The sequence below is a fragment of the Anopheles funestus genome, chromosome 2RL, assembly GCF_943734845.2.
Source record: "Anopheles funestus chromosome 2RL, idAnoFuneDA-416_04, whole genome shotgun sequence".
Lineage (NCBI taxonomy): Eukaryota > Metazoa > Arthropoda > Insecta > Diptera > Culicidae > Anopheles > Anopheles funestus.
In genome coordinates, this window is record NC_064598.1 from 58,605,982 (window position 1) to 58,627,247 (window position 21,266).

General features: G+C 36.4%; 1 protein-coding gene across 1 annotated transcript; it reads left to right on the forward strand.

The window, feature by feature from the left end:
• The first annotated feature begins 572 nt into the window (after positions 1 to 572).
• LOC125774916 (uncharacterized) lies at positions 573 to 10,446 on the forward strand. The gene is made up of 10 exons (XM_049445286.1): positions 573 to 1,810; positions 1,869 to 2,035; positions 2,104 to 2,195; positions 4,398 to 4,702; positions 4,761 to 4,927; positions 5,000 to 5,092; positions 7,164 to 7,354; positions 9,599 to 9,948; positions 10,007 to 10,173; positions 10,242 to 10,446. The coding sequence occupies exons 1-10, from the start codon at positions 1,465 to 1,467 to the stop codon at positions 10,341 to 10,343; spliced, it is 1,980 nt and encodes a 659-aa protein (XP_049301243.1). The 5' UTR covers positions 573 to 1,464; the 3' UTR covers positions 10,344 to 10,446.
• The last annotated feature ends 10,820 nt before the right edge of the window (positions 10,447 to 21,266 follow it).

Below are 21,266 nucleotides of genomic sequence, written 5' to 3' on the forward strand. Positions count from 1 at the left end.
TGGATTGATAGAAAATTAAATTGATGCCTTAGGGTCACATTTTTCAGTGGAATTACAAAGAAATCGGCACCATTAACAATGGATTGCACCATTAACAGTGGATTGATCAAGAATCAGCACGTTGTCGTAGCATGAAAAATTGCTTTGAATGGAGAAAAATGGACATTATCAAAGAGTTTAACTTAAGCCGAAGGAGCTAATGATGCGAACTGTTGTGAAGGCTATCGATGTACTTCATTTGATAAGCACTTTGAGTGGAATAGTACAACGAAGGGAAGCAGTTTAAAATTAGAATTTTAAGTTGAGAGCTTCTTTAGCTATGCACACATTCGTATTTAGTTGAATAGTGGGAAGATTCTGATAAAGTAATAAATGTGATACAATTTCAGAATGGCAAAGTTGTTATTTTTTTTTGCTCGGTTAGAACGGCCTGGCCGTATCAAGACTTATTTTACCACGTAGCAGAATAGTCAGTCCATGCTACGGGGGGACGGTCCGGATGTGATTTGAACCCGGTCCTGCCGTGTGGACGGGCGCCGTTTATTACATGCACCACCGGGCTGCCCCTAAAAGTTGTTCTTTTTGATATTGAAAAAAAAAGAAGAAGATGTTAAATGTGCTCTTATATTTTCTAGAGTAACATTCCTATCCCAAACCTTTTTATGTGCGCGTGTTATGCAGTTTTTTTTATAATTTCTTGACCTATAGCACCACAGGACTGACTATCCTGCTAAGGCTTAATAAAGCCTTAATATACTAAAAGCTAAAAGAATCCTACATCAACAATTTAAACAAAAATCAAATACTAACCACCACAGCGAGAATTAACACCTCTGCGCTTCATTTTTTAGCCGCCTGATATTGAATATTAAGCTGACGCGGAAGTGTTCATTGATGTAATGGACAACAAATACCCACTTTGTAAATTTTTACCAGAATCAGTCACGATTTTTGATACCACAACAAAAGTATTTTTACGCTCTAGAGCCTTTGAAGGATATTTAACACCATTTTTTTTTCTTTTTTTCAGCTAGGACGGCCTGTGTGTATTGATTGGCCGAGCTCTGCTAATTAATAGTGATAGTGTTCTAAGGAAAACAATGCGTATTACGTAAACTAGTAAGATAATTAGATTATAAGTGATACTATTTCCTAAATCCTCAATAAATCTGTTATATTGTTCAATAATCTATTTTAATTGGTTTATTACTAAGTGAATTACTAACTTTCTATGAACATACTTGACTGACCGATTAGTACTTGAAACCGTCAGGTATGCTGACGGTTACTAACAGATGTCCACTTGAAAAAAGTGAAGAGGCAAGATAACATGCAAAACACTGATAATCGTCTTTTGACCGCAAGGTGTTCAAGGGTTGAAACAAACATAAACACGACTAGTATAAAAAGGAAGGCTCATACTTCTAAAGTCATCAGTAGAATCGTACCAGCTAAACAAGAGCAATGAAACTTGCAGTGATCGTAGTTGCTTGCCTGGTCGCCACAGTCGCCTGTGCGCCGACCCAACGTGCCCTCACGGATGACTTTGACGATTTCGTGTCGTTGCTTCCTTTGGACGATCTGCTAAACTTGGCCATGCGTTACCTTCTTACCGACAAAGAAGTCCAGCAAGCGCTGCTCTATCTGCAAGGAAAGGAATTTGCAGCGGTTTGGGATCAGTTCTTCGCTCTCACGGCAGTGAAAGATTTGTTGAACTATTTGGAAGAAGCCGGTGTGCCAGCATACGAATCGCTGAATGTTGTGGCCGATTTCTTGGGCTTGACACCCCTGAAACCAACTGTTCGAAGCCGTAAGTATATCTTAAAAATTAATAAGTGTGGTAATTACAACAGTTGTATCTCTTGCAGCGCGTTCGGGAGGATTGAATGGACTGCTGGAAGAGGCTCTTGCCATGTTGCCACATGAAGAACTTGAGGCTATGTTTGAAGAAAAGTTGAAGACTAGCACCGAATTCAAGGCTTTGTTCGAGAAACTCCAGAAGTTTGACCATAAGCAGCTCAGAGATCTATACGAGGTAAATGTTTGAAAAAATGAGACAAGAAATTGTTCTTAATCTTACAAGTTCGATTATATTTTCTACAGAACTCGGCTGAAGTACAAGGAATGATCCAAAAGCTGCGCGATTACGGCGTTGATGTTGATCACATAGTTGAGGTAGTCAAGGATTTCTTCGGATGGAACTAAAAAGGCAAGCGTGATGTTTGAACAATAAAGAAAAAAGAGTTGAGCCGTATTTCTCGTTATGAGATACAGAAGATAAAGATTGTTTTTTCCTGTATTTTTAGAACAAATATAATACATATTTTGAAGTGAATGTTTTCTAATGAAAGTATTGAGTGTAATGGAAATCAGTGTCTGAATCAGCAGTGTGGAATGGAGTGTCATTAGTGCATTAGTAATGGGCAACTAGATCCGGAAGGCATTTTTCGTATTTATAACGTTTGACAATCGGTGCTGTCATTGTTTGGCCTTGAAATAGCTTTTAACAATAAATATATTAAATTGTGTTATATACATAATAAAAGATAATGAAGAAGAATTCCCTTTTATGTGGATTTCTCAACGAATTTGTAAATTTTCAGGAGCAGCGGGATGGCAGCCTAAGGACCCCAATCTTCATGATTGGACTGCCACTTTAGATGTAGTTTCAGGATCAGGTTTCGCGAATGATTATTGAAGATCGAATCCAAGGCGAATCTGGATTAGTCCAATCGAATTCTAAATGAGGGTAGATTTATCAATCTCTAGGCTGTATGTCATCGATCTGCGATGTTCATTTTCCTAACTGACAAAGATACGTTTGGTGATGTTTTTCATTTCTCGTCCAAATGTTTTAAAATAGTGACACATACGGTTTGCTAGGATTGCCATTCTAGCACGCAGTAGCCAATTTATGATATCCTTCTTGATTCACGTGATCTCTACTTGATCCATCCAACTAGCTCGCTGTGTTGATCAGAGTTGTCGATCGTACGAAAGCAACAAAACTTTTTAACTACGTTGAGATTGTCGTTAACAACTGATACTACGATACCCTGGAGGGCCCTAAGGTGGACAGTACCTTCCACAAGAAGAAGCTTCATTTTTATCGCATTGGTTATTAATTTTAATCCGTAATAACTTGTGTTTTAATTTGATTAACGCTTCCCGCATCCCCGCTGATATTCTTTCAATAATCTATATAGCATCTTTGAATTATCTCATGTATAATAGTGACATGCCCCAATGCTCCCATCTTGAACCACTCTGCCACCAGTGCATGACTAACAGCTGACTTGATACATGTTACTCTTTTGTTGATCTTGATGACTTTGTTAATCTAAACAAAATCTCGTTGAATGTTATAATATTCTTTTCCGTTGTTTATCGTTTGATATCTCCTGTTTCCACGGCGTTAAAGTGTCTAACACAGCAGTTCTTCTACCTATCGTGCACTCCGCATTCGTACGTTGGAATATGCAACGTACTGTGACGTATGGAATGAAATCGCTTAGTGCTGCGTTCATCATCCTACAAGACTTCTCAATTTCTTCTAGTTGAGATAACAGCAGCATAAGTTGTTAGTGCATTACTTCATTGGAAAGTATATGCATTTTATCTTGAGGGGTTAAATGGAGTGTCCCGATGGTGTATGTGATAAGCGGCGCCTGTTCCACACGACAGGACGAAGTGCTATCTTCTCAAGTGCTTGTTGGTGGTCTCTCTTCAAGAAAAATAACTTCACAGACACCATCGAAAACGAAAAAGATTCTAATTTATGTTTGAGAGACATTTTTGCCATCCCACAATCCAGTAACTGTACGTGCGGCGTAGTTTATCACACACAAATAACAAATAACAAATAACAAAGTTTATCACAAATAACAAATAAGCAAATTGTTCGGCGTTCGACTTGATACACTGAAGTTGATGATAAAATTTGAAACAGATCGCGCAGGAGGAATAGGCTTTCGAAATACTTAGTTATGTATAACATAACACGATCATACTAAACCTAGAAGAAGTGCACCAAAGAAAGAATTATTTACTGTTATTCAAAATTATTTCCCTGTTAAATCGGTATCAACTTCGATTGCTTTATTACAATTTAACTATTACGAAGTGCTCGATAGTTTACTATCCTACAAACACTTGAAAACTGTCAGGTATGCTGACGGTTACTAACAGATGTCCACTTGAAAAAAGTGAAGAGGCAAGATAACATGCAAAACAATGAAAATCGGCTTACCACTACATGAAATTAAGGCTTAAAACAAACATAAACACGACTAGTATAAAAAGGAAGGCTCATACTTCTAAAGTCATCAGTAGAATCGTACCAGCTAAACAAGAGCAATGAAACTTGCAGTGATCGTAGTTGCTTGCCTGGTCGCCACAGTCGCCTGTGCGCCGACCCAACGTGCCCTCACGGATGACTTTGACGATTTCGTGTCGTTGCTTCCTTTGGACGATCTGCTAAACTTGGCCATGCGTTACCTACTTACCGACAAAGAAGTCCAGCAAGCGCTACTCTATCTGCAAGGAAAGGAATTTGCAGCGGTTTGGGATCAGTTCTTCGCTCTCACGGCAGTGAAAGATTTGTTGAACTATTTGGAAGAAGCCGGTGTGCCAGCATACGAATCGCTGAATGTTGTGGCCGATTTCTTGGGCTTGACACCCCTGAAACCAACTGTTCGAAGCCGTAAGTATATCTTAAAAATTAAAAAGTGTGGTAATTACAACAGTTGTATCTCTTGCAGCGCGTTCGGGAGGATTAAATGGACTGCTGGAAGAGGCTCTTGCCATGTTGCCACATGAAGAACTGGAGGCTATGTTTGAAGAAAAGTTGAAGACTAGCACCGAATTCAAGGCTTTGTTCGAGAAACTCCAGAAGTTTGACCATAAGCAGCTCAGAGATCTATACGAGGTAAATGTTTGAAGAAATGAGACAAGAAATTGTTCTTAATCTTACAAGTTCGATTATGTATATGTTCTACAGAACTCGGCTGAAGTACAAGGAATGATCCAAAAGCTGCGCGATCACGGCGTTGATGTTGATCACATAGTTGAGGTAGTCAAGGATTTCTTCGGGTGGAATTAAATTACGTGAAATAATGCATGCTGGAACAATAAAGGTGTACATACGTTAAATCATATTAATTGTCTTTAAAATAAATAGATTATGAAAGATTGAAGAGAGAAAAGGGATGGGCAAGAATGTTATTGGATCTCTATTTTCAGTCAATGCTACCCTTTGTATGCGAGCTTGAAGTTTTCAACACATTCTAAGCTAATCTTTTGAAGTAAAACAAAAATATTTGAAACTTGCTTATCATTAAATGTTTTGAGTATAATAATGTAACTCTAATTGAAATATTATACATGTATTTATGTATCTAGTACTATGTTAAAACGTAAGACCATAAAGAAGAGTTTGATTTTCATACAATTATGAAATTTTGCAATCCTCATACCACGTCCACCACTTTATGAAACTTTAGTTGCGATCATTGTCGCGTTGGTGGATAGTGAGGAACTAATATTTTATTTGCTTTGCCAAATTATTCAAGAAATTCAAGAAATTTGTTGTTCATCTTTAAGCATAGATGTTATTTTCGTTGTTTTCCGTTTTCGTATGACAATCCAACAGAGCAGAAGGAAAATGTAAAAGGTTTACATGCAAGAATTTTATAAATGCAATTCAATCGTTGTTGTTGCTTTCCAAAATTTTTTCCAAAAATATCACATCAATAATATTTCTATTGAAATTTTATATATTTTTTTAAAAGATATTAAAAATTCAAAATTTAATTAATCAAATACATATGAAAAAATAAAATATTAAAACAGGTTTATGCGACATTCTGAAGCAATGCAAGACAATATTGCTGGATCGCTAACAGTGACATTTTTAATGCAGTAATAAATTTGGTATGGAATGATTCGAATTCTAAGTGAAATGAACAACGATTTTTTTCGTGCAATTGACGTTATCGATGGCTAACTTGAACATGCACTCAACTACGAGAATTAATCCCAAATGAACGAGATAGCTGGTCTCAAGGCAATGGACCGTTATCAATTCTTAACATATTTCAACAATTATCAAGATGCGAGAAGATTATAACACTAAGAATGAAGTACATTTTGTCGGCAAAACAAAATCATGCACAAAAACTGCATAACAGTTTCTGACTACGCGTCTTACAAGCCTTATGTGTCTACGAGCCTTACAAGCTTTATCGTGTTGTAAAAAAAAAAATTCATACACAAGACGGAACTAATCCAGTTAAAAATTGACCTCAACTGTATTTGTGCATTCGCAATTAAATAGCCACTTTTCTCGCAAATTCGCTAGATACGATCGTGTTGGTTGTGTTGTTTTTATTTATTCACCCACAACAACACAATGACGACCACTTGCCGATCATGTGCTGTTTCCATCAATCAGAATGCCACTTCAATTAAATGCTGCTTCTGTAAGTTTGTGTTTCGCTTTGAATGTACCAAAGTATCTCCTGAACTTCTTACTGCAGTCAAGGAGCATTACGAGCTTCACTGGAGCTGTCCTGACTGCACCAAGGCAGTAAAGGGTTCTGAGCTGCACGGTGACATACAAGCTGGTGTTACAATGGCGATCAGGGACATACAAGAAGATCTGTTGAAAACACTCAGAACCAAGCTAAGCTCCGATTCTACGACATCGCGGTCATTTTCCACTTCATTCAGAAGCTCCAGCCAGCAACACGAAGAGCATAATTTACCTTCACGAAAACGTCGAAGACTTTTTTCCGATTTAACTCTCCCGATACAACGCGACGGAACTGTCCCGGGAAGTAATGTAAATACAATCACAGCAGAAAACGACGGAACTAATACAGAACCCCTCATCATGAACAACGCTAGCACTGGTCTAGCAGCATCATTCGCTCCGTTTGTCGTCGGCACTAACACAAGTTCATCGGCTCCGTTATTAATCGCGGCCAGACAAGCGCCCACACCGAAACGCATATGGTTGCACTTGTCCGGGTTGGACAAGAGCGTTACCGCGGAGCATGTTTCCTCATCAGTAGCTTTCTTGTTGGGTACCAAGGATGTAATCGCCTTTCGCCTGAAAAGAAACGGAATTGTCGCCGATGCTATGCGTTCGTTGTCCTTTAAAGTCAGAATTCCTGCTACACTCCGAGAAAAAGCGCTTATTCCTGAAACCTGGCCTATTGGCATTCGTGTACGAGATTTTATCTTCGATTGCACCACAAACCCTGCACCTATCACCGTCATTGCGAGTTCAAACACAACTCAGCAAAAAGTACAAGTTGGATCACCTAGCGGCAGTCATAGACCACTGTCGAAGGTTAAGTCTAAATGTAAATCTAGTGCGTTAATTGAACCAAACCAGCTCACAATCGATCGTTTTTTCTCAAAAAATAATTAGTAAATTACAAATGAATAATCCTTTGACTATAGATCTTGGTATTTACTAGCAATAACATGAGGTCTGCGGACAAAAATATAAAATTACGGTGTAATAAACAAGAATATTTAGTATATTGTCTTGCCGGTCCTGATAGCATTACCTCAGTTCTTCTTAAATTATGCTCTGTTACAATAAATCTCTTTCACAATTTACTCGTAAGGATCCTTAGTTTATCCATGAACGAAGGTAAACTTGTGGTGTGGTAAACATCATGTACGATTCCAATGTACAAAAAGAATGAAAAGCTCATTGCAACTAGTTACAGAGGTATCACATCGTTGTGCATTTGTGTAACAATCATCAAGGTAACCGTTCATAAAGATAACCATCGAGATAACCGAAGAGCCTAACCTTAGCGCGTTTAAAAGTTTTGTATGGTTTTCTAGTTGGATCTATTGGTAATCTGTATGCTGGACATGAGCAAACGAGGTGATATACGAACTAAAGGTGAGCGAACGGAAGTTTACAGTAAGATCGGATGGATTGATAGATTTTCGTAGCGGACGTATGACATGTAATTTCAGTGAGAGCGTTTGCAAAGAAATGAGCTACTTAAGAGATAGCGTGGACTTAAGGTATTTCGACACTTCATTTTACTTAGTCATATGAAAGAATTGAAATCATGGAGAAAATAATACTTTAAATATTATGATTTTTAAAGATCTGAGCATTCCTTTCGCGGCACCATACGAGTTCGCCGGGGAAAAATATATCGGGGGAAAAAATGTAACCTTCCTGTTGGTTTATTTTCGCTAAATATTGTATTGGGTTCTGATTCTGATCACTCAAAGCGGATGAACGATTTACATTGCTGAAGTAAGATAAAAAGAACCTGAAACTTATTAATTTCCAACTACAACAACAGTAACAGATGAAGAAGTCCTTAAATGTTTCTTAAATGTTCATTGTCTCCTGTGATTTGTTTTTCTTTTATGTACCCTTTTTAGTTTTATTTGTTTGTAAGCTACAGTATAGGTCAATGATTTTTTTTTATTTAAACAAATATTTTATAACAAAAATTGATGAATTCAACTGTCATCTCTTGTAACTATGCTGTTATGCTCATACAAAAGTTGTAAATGTTATCACAAATTTATATCAGATTTTTTAATCATAAGGAACGGCCTAGCCGTATTTCTAAACTATATCAGTTAAATATATCAATATATCAGTATATATATCAATATATCAGTTAAAATAGAACATGTTGAAACCAGATGTAGTAATAAAAAAACATTAGTTAAAGCTGGGAGACGGAAACATCAACAGCGCTCTAGTCCGAATACCATCTGTTGACGGTTGGGGCTTAAGTTCAAAAAGGACATTTCCTTTGCCGATCCTGGAAATATCGGACAAAAGTACAACTGCTTAACAATTGGTAAATATCTAAATTCGCATTTTACATATCTTAATCTGTAAAGCAAGTAAAGATGCTTGTTACAATAACCACTTATTGTACTGTTTAATTCAATTGCGTAATTCGCCATGGTGTGTTCGCTACATCGTATCAATTGCGGAACTTGGCTGGGATCCTGCCCAAGACGTCCGAGGTTGTTTTAATTTGAATCGTCGTAAATGATTATTAACTTAAATAAAACAACCAATTCTTGTTTTTGTAAAAAGCGTTAATAGTGAGCAAATCATTCATAGAAAATCATATGAGACTCAAAGTATTGCAGTTTGAAGCTCTTATGATTTTATTATGAGCTCGTCTTATTATGCTTTGGTTCTATAGTTAGCTAATTATAAGTAATGGCATCTCCTAAAACAATAAAGACAATAGAGTCTATTGGCCGGAAAGGATTTTAAGACGTCCATTTTTTATGGTCTTTGGATCCTCCATAATTCTATAATAACTTGGATTGTTTTATGACATGAATTGTTTTGTGAAGTGTAGACTTGACTTTTTGATTAATCTGCGAAAACTATTAGGTATGTGACAGTTGCCAACAGATACCCACTTGAAAATCGTAATACCGTTATTTATAAACAAAGGTAATCGACTTGGGATCACAAGATGTTTGTAACAATTACCGTTAATAATATCGATTCATACACGGGGTATAAAAAGGAAGGCTCATACTTCTAAAGTCATCAGTAGAATCGTACCAGCTAAACAAGAGCAATGAAACTTGCAGTGATCGTAGTTGCTTGCCTGGTCGCCACAGTCGCCTGTGCGCCGACCCAACGTGCCCTCACGGATGACTTTGACGATTTCGTGTCGTTGCTTCCTTTGGACGATCTGCTAAACTTGGTCATGCGCTACCTTCTTACCGACAAAGAAGTCCAGCAAGCGCTGCTCTATCTGCAAGGAAAGGAATTTGCAGCGGTTTGGGATCAGTTCTTCGCTCTCACGGCAGTGAAAGATTTGTTGAACTATTTGGAAGAAGCCGGTGTGCCAGCATACGAATCGCTGAATGTTGTGGCCGATTTCTTGGGCTTGACACCCCTGAAACCAACTGTTCGAAGCCGTAAGTATATCTTAAAAATTAATAAGTGTGGTAGTTACAACAGTTGTATCTCCTGCAGCGCGTTCGGGAGGATTGAATGGACTGCTGGAAGAGGCTCTTGCCATGTTGCCACATGAAGAACTTGAGGCTATGTTTGAAGAAAAGTTGAAGACTAGCACCGAATTCAAGGCTTTGTTTGAGAAACTCCAGAAGTTTGACCATAAGCAGCTCAGAGATCTATACGAGGTAAATGTTTGAAGAAATGAGACAAGAAATTGTTCTTAATCTTACAAGTTCGATTATATTTTCTACAGAACTCGGCTGAAGTACAAGGAATGATCCAAAAGCTGCGAGATCACGGCGTTGATGTTGATCACATAGTTGAGGTAGTCAAGGATTTCTTCGGATGGAACTAAGACGTATGGGTGTACACTTGATGCTATAAATACATTGATACAGTGATACCAAACATGTATTGAGTTATTTCTTTTTCGTTTTGAGTAAAACATTAAAAGTAAAACTTTAGCTAAAATTTGAAATTTCGCTAAAGATATTCTGATTTTAAAAAGTAGTTACTAATAGAAATAATTTTACATGCTCATATCATCTGTACTGTAAAATTATTGTTTAGTACATTACTTTTTTAAGTACACTAAGTAATGTAAATTAATAGCATAGTTAAACATTACAAATTTGCAATTTGAAAAGGTAGTACCTATTTCACACATTGAAGTCGGCACTCAATCCCATTCCAACCGTTACCCTGTAACAAGAAGTATGTCACTTTGTGACGGCTCGATCGAGGCAGGACCTAAAAAGGAACGAGGAAGTTGAGCTACCATCCGGTAGAGGTCGCCGGTCTACATGTCACCAATTGGCATCCGAACGGTGACGTGGGATCGAGAGACCGATGCGTGACCGCATGGAAAGGGTCTTTTTGATACCGACCGGACAAATTTTTAGCTCGGAAATAAAGAAAATTGTAAAAGTTAAAAAAGCCGGTCTAATTTGTTCGGTCGGGCGTTGCGTTGTGCAATAAAGTAATTGTTCAACTACGTGGTAGATCTAAGTCTAGCAATCCTAAAATGGTCCGTCCAATAATGGACAAAAGCAATTTAATTCTTATCAAACAGTAACATGTTGATCTGTTTACACCGCATGCAGTTTTGAAGGCTTCATAATTGTAGCAAATTTATTTTCTTTATTGTTATCTTGTTGGGTAACATTTATTTTTATAAACTCCATTAACGTATAACATTCCAAATATTTTTTCCCTGTTCTTCGTTGTAAGTATTTCCAACATCGTTCAACATTCCTTGTGACATCTGGTTATGTTTGTCGTGTTTGGTTGATTTCGATGAAGAAAATGAACAATTCGTCGGTTTGACCCCTTTACTCTCATTGCAGGGTAGACTTTGCCATACACGTCTGCCGCAGCAATGCGCTAATGGGGATCATCCGCGGTGATGCACAGTTGGCCAAAACATGGCTGTTATTGCGACAAAAATTTTGCGAAGCGATAGGGACAATTTACCGTTTATTTGTAATGGTTTTGGTAATTTTCTGGCATTTACTCTTGCTCTTAATATGTTGAGTTCATAATAGTATAAACATAGCAATGAAGGAATTTAAATAATTTGTGATATTAATTAACTTATCGTTGTGATCGATTATGCATTTAATGGTATAGTAATTAATTGGCATTTTTAGTAAATTGTTATCTAGATTTTTCTGTTTTCATAAATTTGATCTTATATTTTTGATAAATGTATTACGATGTGAATCCCATCCAGATATTTTTGCCGCACTTTTTCCGTTCCTGGATGATTGTGTTGGATGGTATTTATACGCAAAAAAAAAGATGAGCAAACGTGCTAACACATTCAATTTTCAGACAACGTCTTGATTGCGTAGCTTGAGAAAATTTGGCTGGTTTGCCATCACACTGCGAACGCACAAACGGTGAAGAACTGAGAAAGAGTTTAATGAACCGTGAACGTTGCCGCGTTACGACGGTTTGCTTGTTTTCTGTCCTAATCTAATAGTCGAAGCCAGTTTCTGCGACTTTAGACGGTTGGTTACACTATATTCCCAACGGGATGCCTTGCAGCAGACCAGGAAGAAATGAGAATATGAAGCTGCAACGCTCTTACCGTTAAAATGAAAATGACGGGTAAGTGGCGAGTAGAGTTTACTTCCGTTTTATCAGTTTCCTGGTAAATCTGTTTTCCTTGAACGTCATTGTCACCAGCTGGTACGCACAAACGTAGCGTACATTGGTATGCGATGTGCCGTTATCTATAAAACAGGGCTCTGCATATTGGCGCAGTGAGGTACGCGTATGTTAACTATTTACGAACTAAGGCAGTACATTTACTTGGTTAGTAGTATAATATGGGAAAATTTAATTTGATAGCTCCTAGTATCAATCGTAGAAAATAATTTTATATAAAAGCCTTTAGACAGTATAATAAATGTAGAAATTGCTAATGAAATATATTTAGCGAAAGCGAAAAAAAATACTAAAGCTGCTTTGGAGGAAGCAATAGTTTAATAATCAAATTCATTTAAGTACATTACACAGTGATATGAAGAGGATTAAATAGGACAGATTCAGGGCCGCTATTTATTCAGTCACTCAATATGGGAAGCACATCAGTGGCACGTTATATATTGTTTAAATGAATATAGTTCCATCACAGAAGAAAATGGTTGACTTTTTCATAAAAAGTGTCACTAGGCAAAACTTTTTTTGTAAGATCAAATGAAGAGCGTTTACAAGCGAACAATTTTGGATCTTGAATTCAATTTCTTTCTCAGCATTTTTTCCATTGCATATTGCTAACCTACGTCTATAGTATAATGGGCAATAGCAACAATTAAAAATTTGTTGGTTAGAAATTGTGTTCCACACTTTGTGTGATAAAAGTACTGGAATGGTTATAATCTCTTTTATAGTTATATTTTGTATAAACGGGTCAAGCGCCGTGGTTGTACTTGACATGTAACGATGTAAGTTAGTTAAAGTAAGTGTAGCTTTACGTGTATTTTTTATTCAATCCGTACTATCAATTTCATTCAGCAATACCGTTGAGATGTCAATTCTACAAATCATTGTTGACTGGGGGCTGATCCAGCACAGCTACTGAATAGCTCCCAATAAACAATAGAAATCTGTTCATTTGCAACTGTCAGCCACAAAAGTCATGGCAATTTTGGGCAACGCAACATTTCCAAGTCCGACATTTATTGATATCCTCATTTTTCTTCGTCAGTGTAACAAAAGGGTCATCGAAAGAAAAGAGCACTGCAAGAACACGCGAATGTTGGGCAATGGTTGGGAGTCATGAATACGATTCGAGATTTACGAATGAAAGAAAAGCTCAAACAAAGGAGCAGAAAACAAGGACTGCAAACAGGAAAGTAACCCAGATTGCTAAAAAATAAAAAAAAAACTGGAAATAAAATTAACTCGTCTTCTTAAACTTTTTTTCTCCAGTAAACGGAGATGTAAGATATGAATGGTAAAAATACGTTTTCTAAACATATCACTAGAAGTTATTTATTTCCACTAACTTTTATGCAAACAAGATTAACTTCCTGCAACTACTGTAAGAACAAACAAGCCTGTATAAAAACACCATAGAACTTATTAATGATAGTGAGCCATAAACTAAACGGAATTACGGAAATAAAACAGCTAACGTACAAAAATAGATGAAACCCAAAATTAAACATTGAGAATAGTTACATTATGCTAAACCTTTCGGAGGTATGTATGAAATCAAATACAGTTACTGAATTTAAAAAAAGAAATACAAGAGAAGCACATGAGAACCAACCCTCTAAGGGGTGTGTTTGCAATAAACCTCAAATGACAGCTTTAAAATACTCGTTTGCATACTAAAAATATTGCCCACTTATTCATGATTTTCCGGGAATATTTCAAAACCCCTCTCAACGTATGTGGTGGTTTGGTTTTCTGGTGTTTTCTTTCCTTTCGGTTCGTTATAACCATGCAACATTTCTATTCCGATACGATAATGCAAAACGTGGTTAGAAATCTTTTGCGAAACCAAAAAAAAGCATGTATGGGTCAAACCGTTAACAAAACGAATTGCGCGGCATAACTCTGGTCTGCACAATGTGCATCGAATGAACTGAAATACGAGTAGGAAATGTGTTTCGTTGACGTGAATGAAAGGCAGGTATTTTTTCGGGTTTGGGTCGACACTTGGTACGAAACGATGGTGACTACTTCCTATGCACAGTTGTGGCAATGAAAAACGAGAAAAAGTAAAAGGTTCAAGTTGGTAGTTGGGTGCACCAACGTTAAAAAAAACTCTATTTACAATCTTTTGCTAATGTTGTTGAAGTTGTTGAGGAATTTATTTTGCTGGAATCGTTTATTTATTCCCAGGGAACCAATTTCCGGAAGTAATAGCTCCGTTAATAAATCGACGTTGGTCGTAAGAATAGGGTCAGGTAGCGGACGTTTGAATTTAGCTGTCGGCTTCAATTCAGATATTTTCTTTAATTTAAGCTAATTTTTTATGTTTTTCAAATAAAGGCGATATAAACGAAATGTTTTGTATAAGAGTTTATTATGAGTATGATCAACTTATAGTAACCCGTTATACATGGGTTTACTACTTACAAGACAACAGTATAAATTCAACAAATACACTCTTCCAAGGTTCACATAAATACAAGCCGGGTGAGTGTGTTGTAGAGTTTTCAAGTATCGGAGAACATAAAATATAAGATTAAAAAAACTTTTCACGAATATACCATCGAAAAAACAACCCCCTTGTGAATGCTTGTCCCCTAAGGTGAGAGTGTCATAATGTTACCATCAACATCATTAGTCCTTAATGGTTCAATATCCGACCAGGAAATGAACCGTTATAGGTTTCAAGATTGTGCGAATGACAGTCCATCCAAATCAATATTCATCGTGTAGAACATACAAAGATGAATCTAATTGTTAGAAAATAAAAAAAGCACTCAAATGGCTGGACATCAAATTCCAAACCAAGTAGCTATTTTATTGGAGCTCTATTGAAAATGTTATGGAAGCAGAAGCAATTATTTGGAATTTTTTATTGGAATTTAAATCAATAATAGAATATAGGTATATAGATGCATTAGTGGATGGCTTACCAAATATTTTTTTAAATCGAGCATGATTTTACAGTGAAGAATTCGCACAGTAGTTTCTGCCGTGGCTTTTGTCGATATATAAGAACTTGATAAGGCGGAAACCGGTCGAAGGTTTAATTTATGAGATGCCGTATCTCAACCCTTATTCGTACAAGGAAAAATCAAATTCAAAGCTAGCTCCCGTTGAGAATATGACATTTGTGATAGTTGCTAGAAAAAAGAAAACTCACTAACGAAAGTAGGTAGTAGAAAGTATAAGTATTTTAAGGGTTCAGTATTAGCTTTAGGAAGCGTTGATGGGAATGATGTGCCGGTGGTTGAGTACATATGTAATATGATAAAGGAAATAAAAGGACACAAAAAAACGCTACAACATGAAACGGGTTTTTGTGAGTTGTTGGTTAAGGCGCCACATGTCTACGAATGGAATGATTGAGGAGACATTTTGCTTAGCCGACAAGAAAAGATTACATGCTGCAAGAGATTTCATTTCTTTTTCGCTAGTACAACTTTCTTCGGCTTATTCCAAACAGCAACATTTCCCGTTCCGTTTAGGTTTTTATTATATCTCGCTTAGGCAGGAGCTGGCACCATTTATTCAATAGTTCCAATGGGATAGCAGAAAGCATAACGTCTACAGACTCCTTAGTTTATATACATTTGTCAAATTGGCAAACCGCCCGAAGCGAGTGGCAATTATTAAGAGATAATAATAAAAATAAATTATTCCGTGATTGCTGGGAGTGTTCGCAAATTACATCATGGTACATTTGGAGTGAGAGTCGGAGCATGTGGAAAATATATTTTTGAGGTTTTTCTGGTTATAGTTTCGGAGAAAACAAAAAGCAAATGTCTTATCGAGCTACAAGCTTTGCAGAAGACAATCGCTACAGTTGGCTTCGTAGTTTAATGGAGTGCTAATTTGTTCTATAAATTATCAGGCAACTTGTTTTTTAAACAATAAACAGAATATCGTCGAAGTGTTTCGTTTGGGTGTACCTACAATGATTTTCGTACATTTTTTTCAATGATGATTTTTTGTTGAAAACCTATTGAAAAAAATACTTGAAGATCGTGAATTTCTGAACATATTAAATTTTCCAAATTGAAAATAATATTTGGAATCTGTTTGTAATTGCGAAAAAATATAATATTTTGGTAGGTTCACAATCCTTTCTATCGTCAAACGGTTTAAAAATTCGTTTACTATTTTGTCTTGACAAACAACACGATGCTGCAGAGATAGCGAGAGAGAGAAAGATAGATAAAATTAATGTTTTCCTTTTAACGTTTCGGTATTTCTTTACTGCTAAAGGGTGTTCATTTGGTGAGCGAAATCCAATTAAGATCCGTTACCATTGGTATGTGTGCGTGTATCCAGCCCGGAGTATTAATTTGATTATAATTCATTAAATAATTAGCAATTTGTGGGTAAACCGCAATTAGCCACAGTTGTACCAACGGGCAAATGTTTGAGGATTGTTTGCTTTTGAGAAACTTTGTGTGTATCGCAGAGCGTCGTTAGAAACAAATATGATTCGAAAGGACACGGGCAAAAAACTATATCAATACAAGTGTTGCAACAAGCGAATTAAGCTAAATTTGCTACTGATTGATACTACTGGAAGATGAAACATTTTGAATAATATTTTTACACAACACACATCAAGAAGAATAACAAATATGAAACATACAATCAAAGGCAACGTACATCCTACCACCATAAGCCTGGATGGTGCGTATACATATAGGTATCACAGTACTACTGTAGTCTTGTACGTTATGGTAACGAATTAACTCTATTACATTCCAGCCTCAAGGGAGAGAAAATTTTGCAGAAACAAAACCGCAAGAAATCGTAAGAAGCGTACTCTCTGTTTTCAGTTTGGTTTTTCGAATTAATTTCAAACCACATTTTCGTCTACGTTTCGAGCAAGAATTCAAACTAAAGGTTTGGGATCGGTTGGATAAAGCGAACGTAATCCTTTCGGAAAATCCATTAAATCTAAAATTGGCATGCTGCGGTTTCAGTTTATAACGGTTAGTGTTAAGTTACACAAGAGCTGCTTGCTTGAAATATTGCACCTCTCAAGTACGACATTGTTACGGTTTAATTAAAGTTTTCGCCAACTTGTAAAAATTTATTAAGAATTGAAAATTGTCTAATATACATACAAACTTTTATCTATTACCATGTTTTCTAACTAGAACAGAAGAATGTGGTAGACTTGGCATAATTTTCATAAAAAAACAAAGCAAAACTATCCTGTTGGGTGCAAAGTTATAAAAACTGTAATTCACCAAAAGGAACTTCGAAAACTGTACGATATGCAATTATAACACTAAATAACAGTCATATGAATATAATAATATGCTTAATTTTCCTATGATAAATTTCTCGTGCTGAAATAAAGAGGGAAATGCGCTCAAGTAAAGAATTGAGCATGTTTAATAGTTTAATGGTAAAACATTCCACTTTGTTTGATCAATAATTGCGCAGTGCAGAATCATGAACAATAATAATTCTACTAGAATTAAACAATACGCTATGCTATAATGTGTTGTTTGGTTGCTTACAATGCGTTCGTTAATGTACCATAATTTAATTGGGTCACAGGTACTAAAAAATATCAATCGGAACTTATTAATCGTCACCAGCAGTTTGAATAAGAAATAAGGTTCTTATACTGTAATCAGCAGTTTAACACTATTCAACTCACTTTGGAACATTTATTTTTCATACAGCGAAAGCTTGGTTAAAAATAAATAATGAAATAAATTACTATTTAGTCACTGACTTTTTGTTCGCTGACAAGCTGAAGGTCAATCCATGCTCTTCGATTCCTTTGAGTATGAAATTGAACAGATGCAAGTGTTGTTTTACTTTAGCAATACGCAGAACCCTTTTATACAGACGCACACATCATTTAGTTGCCTAATTTGAAGCTTGCGGTGATTAAATAGAATCGCTGCATGGTACTGCGAATTAAATAGAATAGATTTAGTTCGCATTCGTCACTGTCATTGATGTGACTGATGTGATATATGCATGTACAGCAGACGTCACGACGCTCTCCCAGCGGAACGGTATTCTTGTTTTTGGAAGGGTGCAGAATCTTTCAGCGATCCGCCCATTTGCTGTTTCGAAGCTAATCAAATTAAGCTGCACAGGCAGACGACCGAAACGCAATGATTCCGATTTGATGAATATTTGACTACCTCTTTACTGTCGAAGTTGGTTAACCTAGGGAATTTGTAATTTTGTCATCGTTTTTAGAACAAATGCTTCAACTAGTGACAGTTTAAGCGGTTTAACAGCGTTGGTGATAATGTCCCACACAACAAACATTTGATCCGTATGCATCTAAGGATTGCTTAAATGTTTGGTTTTTGTTTTATCTGTACGAGAAAGTATTGAATGTTGTCAATAAAATGTTTTTACGAAAGGTGCGTAGGAGGTAACGAATCAATCATGGGGCAAGTAAATCCCAATCAATTTGAAGGCCTTTAGAAATGACACCAAAAGCTGTTTTGATTATTTATTTTTCTTTTAGTCTACACGCGAGGAAAAACAATCACAGCGGCATTACCATTGTATCAGTAAATGATTGACGTATCGCACATAGGCCAATTCAACCAGCATATTTTGATGGTGCAATCAAATATGAAATAGTCGTAAATACGTTTACACTTTTAGGAACAAAACCGGGTTTTACAATAAAAAAGGATTCATAAGTGAAGCATGAAACTAGTTTCTCGTCCAATCTAGATGACTCTCTCTGTACAAACATAGTCGAATATCAGTGTTGGATAGAATTCAGAATGTTTAATATTATTTCTTTATGAAAGCATTTCACGCATTCCAATGGTATTTGTTTTCTGTATCTGTTGAAAGTTTTCAAGCTTTTATAATCGATAAATAGAATTTGCTACGCAGCAAGCCCGCATCGTTTCGACTGAGTGAACCAATATCAAGATCCAATCAAACAAATCAGAGGAAGTAAATGAAAGTTATCTCACACCAAAGGATTCGTTGTCAAATCGAAACACATTTGTTGATGCTAGTTTCAAAAATAAAATGAGTACGCGTGTGGCGCCTATTTTGCTCTCTAGACGAATGCCATAGTTAAGAGTTTGTCACTTTATATTGTGCACAACAATTATCGCTAATTATAAGAGCATAAGTAGAGTATACCCCTGTTGATACTTTCACACATGAACATGTGAGTGTGCGGTATGTGTTTCTTCAAAGAGCATTTTTTAATGGTATGTTGGTGGGTTTTGCTACGTGACACTTGCATGTTTCGCTATGCAATTCCCCATTGCCCAACAATTCCCCATTGTGGCTGTATGTACTTGAAAGTAACAATTGGCAGCAATTTGGTTGAACTCATTATTTTTCACTTAGCACAGTTGTGCTCAAGACACGCCGTATTCGCTGTTCACAACATACGTTGTCCTTTTGGTCATTACCATGCAATCAGTGAATATATTTTGTGATGGTGTTATTTTCGGATGCAGCGATTTTTACTTTCTTCCCATGAACAACAGCAGAGGCAAAATTTAAATAAATTGGAAATGGTTTTGTAATTAATATTAAATTCAATACTATCAGATAAAAACCCATTTTTTTAACGAGGTGATAATGAATTGTTTTGTATTGAATTATGTCAGGTTTTTTTTAAATTTTAAACAGCTGCATTAAACTGTATTTAGGCATTGTATTGCACAAATAGCCGAAAAACCCTATGCTTTTACTATAATTTAGTTATTCATCAGTAAAATCAATACGATTCGTATAAAGCAGCGCAGAACACAGGAAAGCAGTTGACAACAGTCATCAACGAAAGAGAAATGAAGAGCGCAGCAAAATTGTCAATCAATATCAAACAAGCGATGATTATGTTGGAACAGTATAAAGATATATAAATGAAACAGATAGAACAAAAACAAAAACCCACTCTTCGCATACACTCTCTTCAGTGGATATTTTTTCTTGCTTCTTGCCCAGTGGGAGATGAAAAAAGTTTGCTACTTACAACGAATTTCAATATTTGTGATCCAGCTAAGTCTGCTGGGGAGATCAAATTTACTTTTTCATCGTGGGAATAATCAATGGTTTCGTCATTCCATTAGACACAGAACACGAAAAGTGGAGTATCACGTTGGAACTAATTTTGAAGAAATTTTTTATTTTTAGCCCGGTTATATCTTTCACTTGGCGCACAATATTAGCTTTGATTTTGATTAGTTACGGTTAGAAGCAGTTTCTAAACTAGGTTTCAATAAAAAGAAACTATCGCCAACAATTATGGTTTGAACGAATATATTAAAATAAAGCAATATTCAGTTAGCGAAGTAGTACTAATTTATATTAAGCATTTTATTAACATTAATAAAGACAGAATTTTCCTTAATAAGTGATTGTAGAGTAAACTTTGTTGATGTGTTCTGTAAAGTATATAATGCAATATTTTTACTGGAAAGCACACTCGCACTTTATATATTTAATCTAACGGATAGCTGCTTCACGGAATCTTTCCGATCATCAAATAAATCACTGAAATCTCTCAAAAGTTTCCTCACACTCCCATTTAACGCACAGGGGTTTGAAACATTTGTCAATGTGAAATGGGAGGATGCTTTCTTTGAGGAAAATTAAAACGGCGTCGCTTGATAACGACCCTGACACGCGACCGACGGTGGTCCAATCGCACGGTGCGTCTCGATTCCCATGAACCTTGCTGTTACATCAAGAAGGTTTGTCCGTTTAATCTATTGCCAAAAGTATCAACACGTTTCATTTCGTTACAGTTTGTGTTGAGTAGCGTTCAACGATTGTGCATTTTTAGGGTTACAGCGTGGAAATAAATCGCTCGAAAGGTCGTGGTGTCTTTTCAGTATTTTTTACGTACAAGTATATCGGTGTTTTCCATGATGTACCGCGAGATGCAATTTCTGCAGTTGAATGGGCAGGAGTAAGGATAGCCATGCAATTAGAATTGAAAGGTTTCCCTTTTCCGGATTTTGCGCTTATCGCATACAGTGGTTCTGTTGTGTTGGGATTGTATGGACGACTGCCGATGGTTTATATTCATCAAGATATGTTTGATACACGCGTCTAATCAATGTTACATTTCGTTAATGAACAAGATCGGGTAGATAAAATGTCAAAC

Bases quoted from the DNA above. Each gene is read 5' to 3' on its own strand.
- LOC125774916 (XM_049445286.1), top strand. From the start codon at position 1,465: ATGAAACTTGCAGTGATCGTAGTTGCTTGCCTGGTCGCCACAGTCGCC. The intron at 1,811-1,868 runs GTAAGTATATCT...TATCTCTTGCAG, and splicing joins GAAACCAACTGTTCGAAGCC to CGCGTTCGGGAGGATTGAAT. The intron at 7,355-9,598 runs GTTAAGTCTAAA...CAGCTAAACAAG, and splicing joins GTCATAGACCACTGTCGAAG to AGCAATGAAACTTGCAGTGA.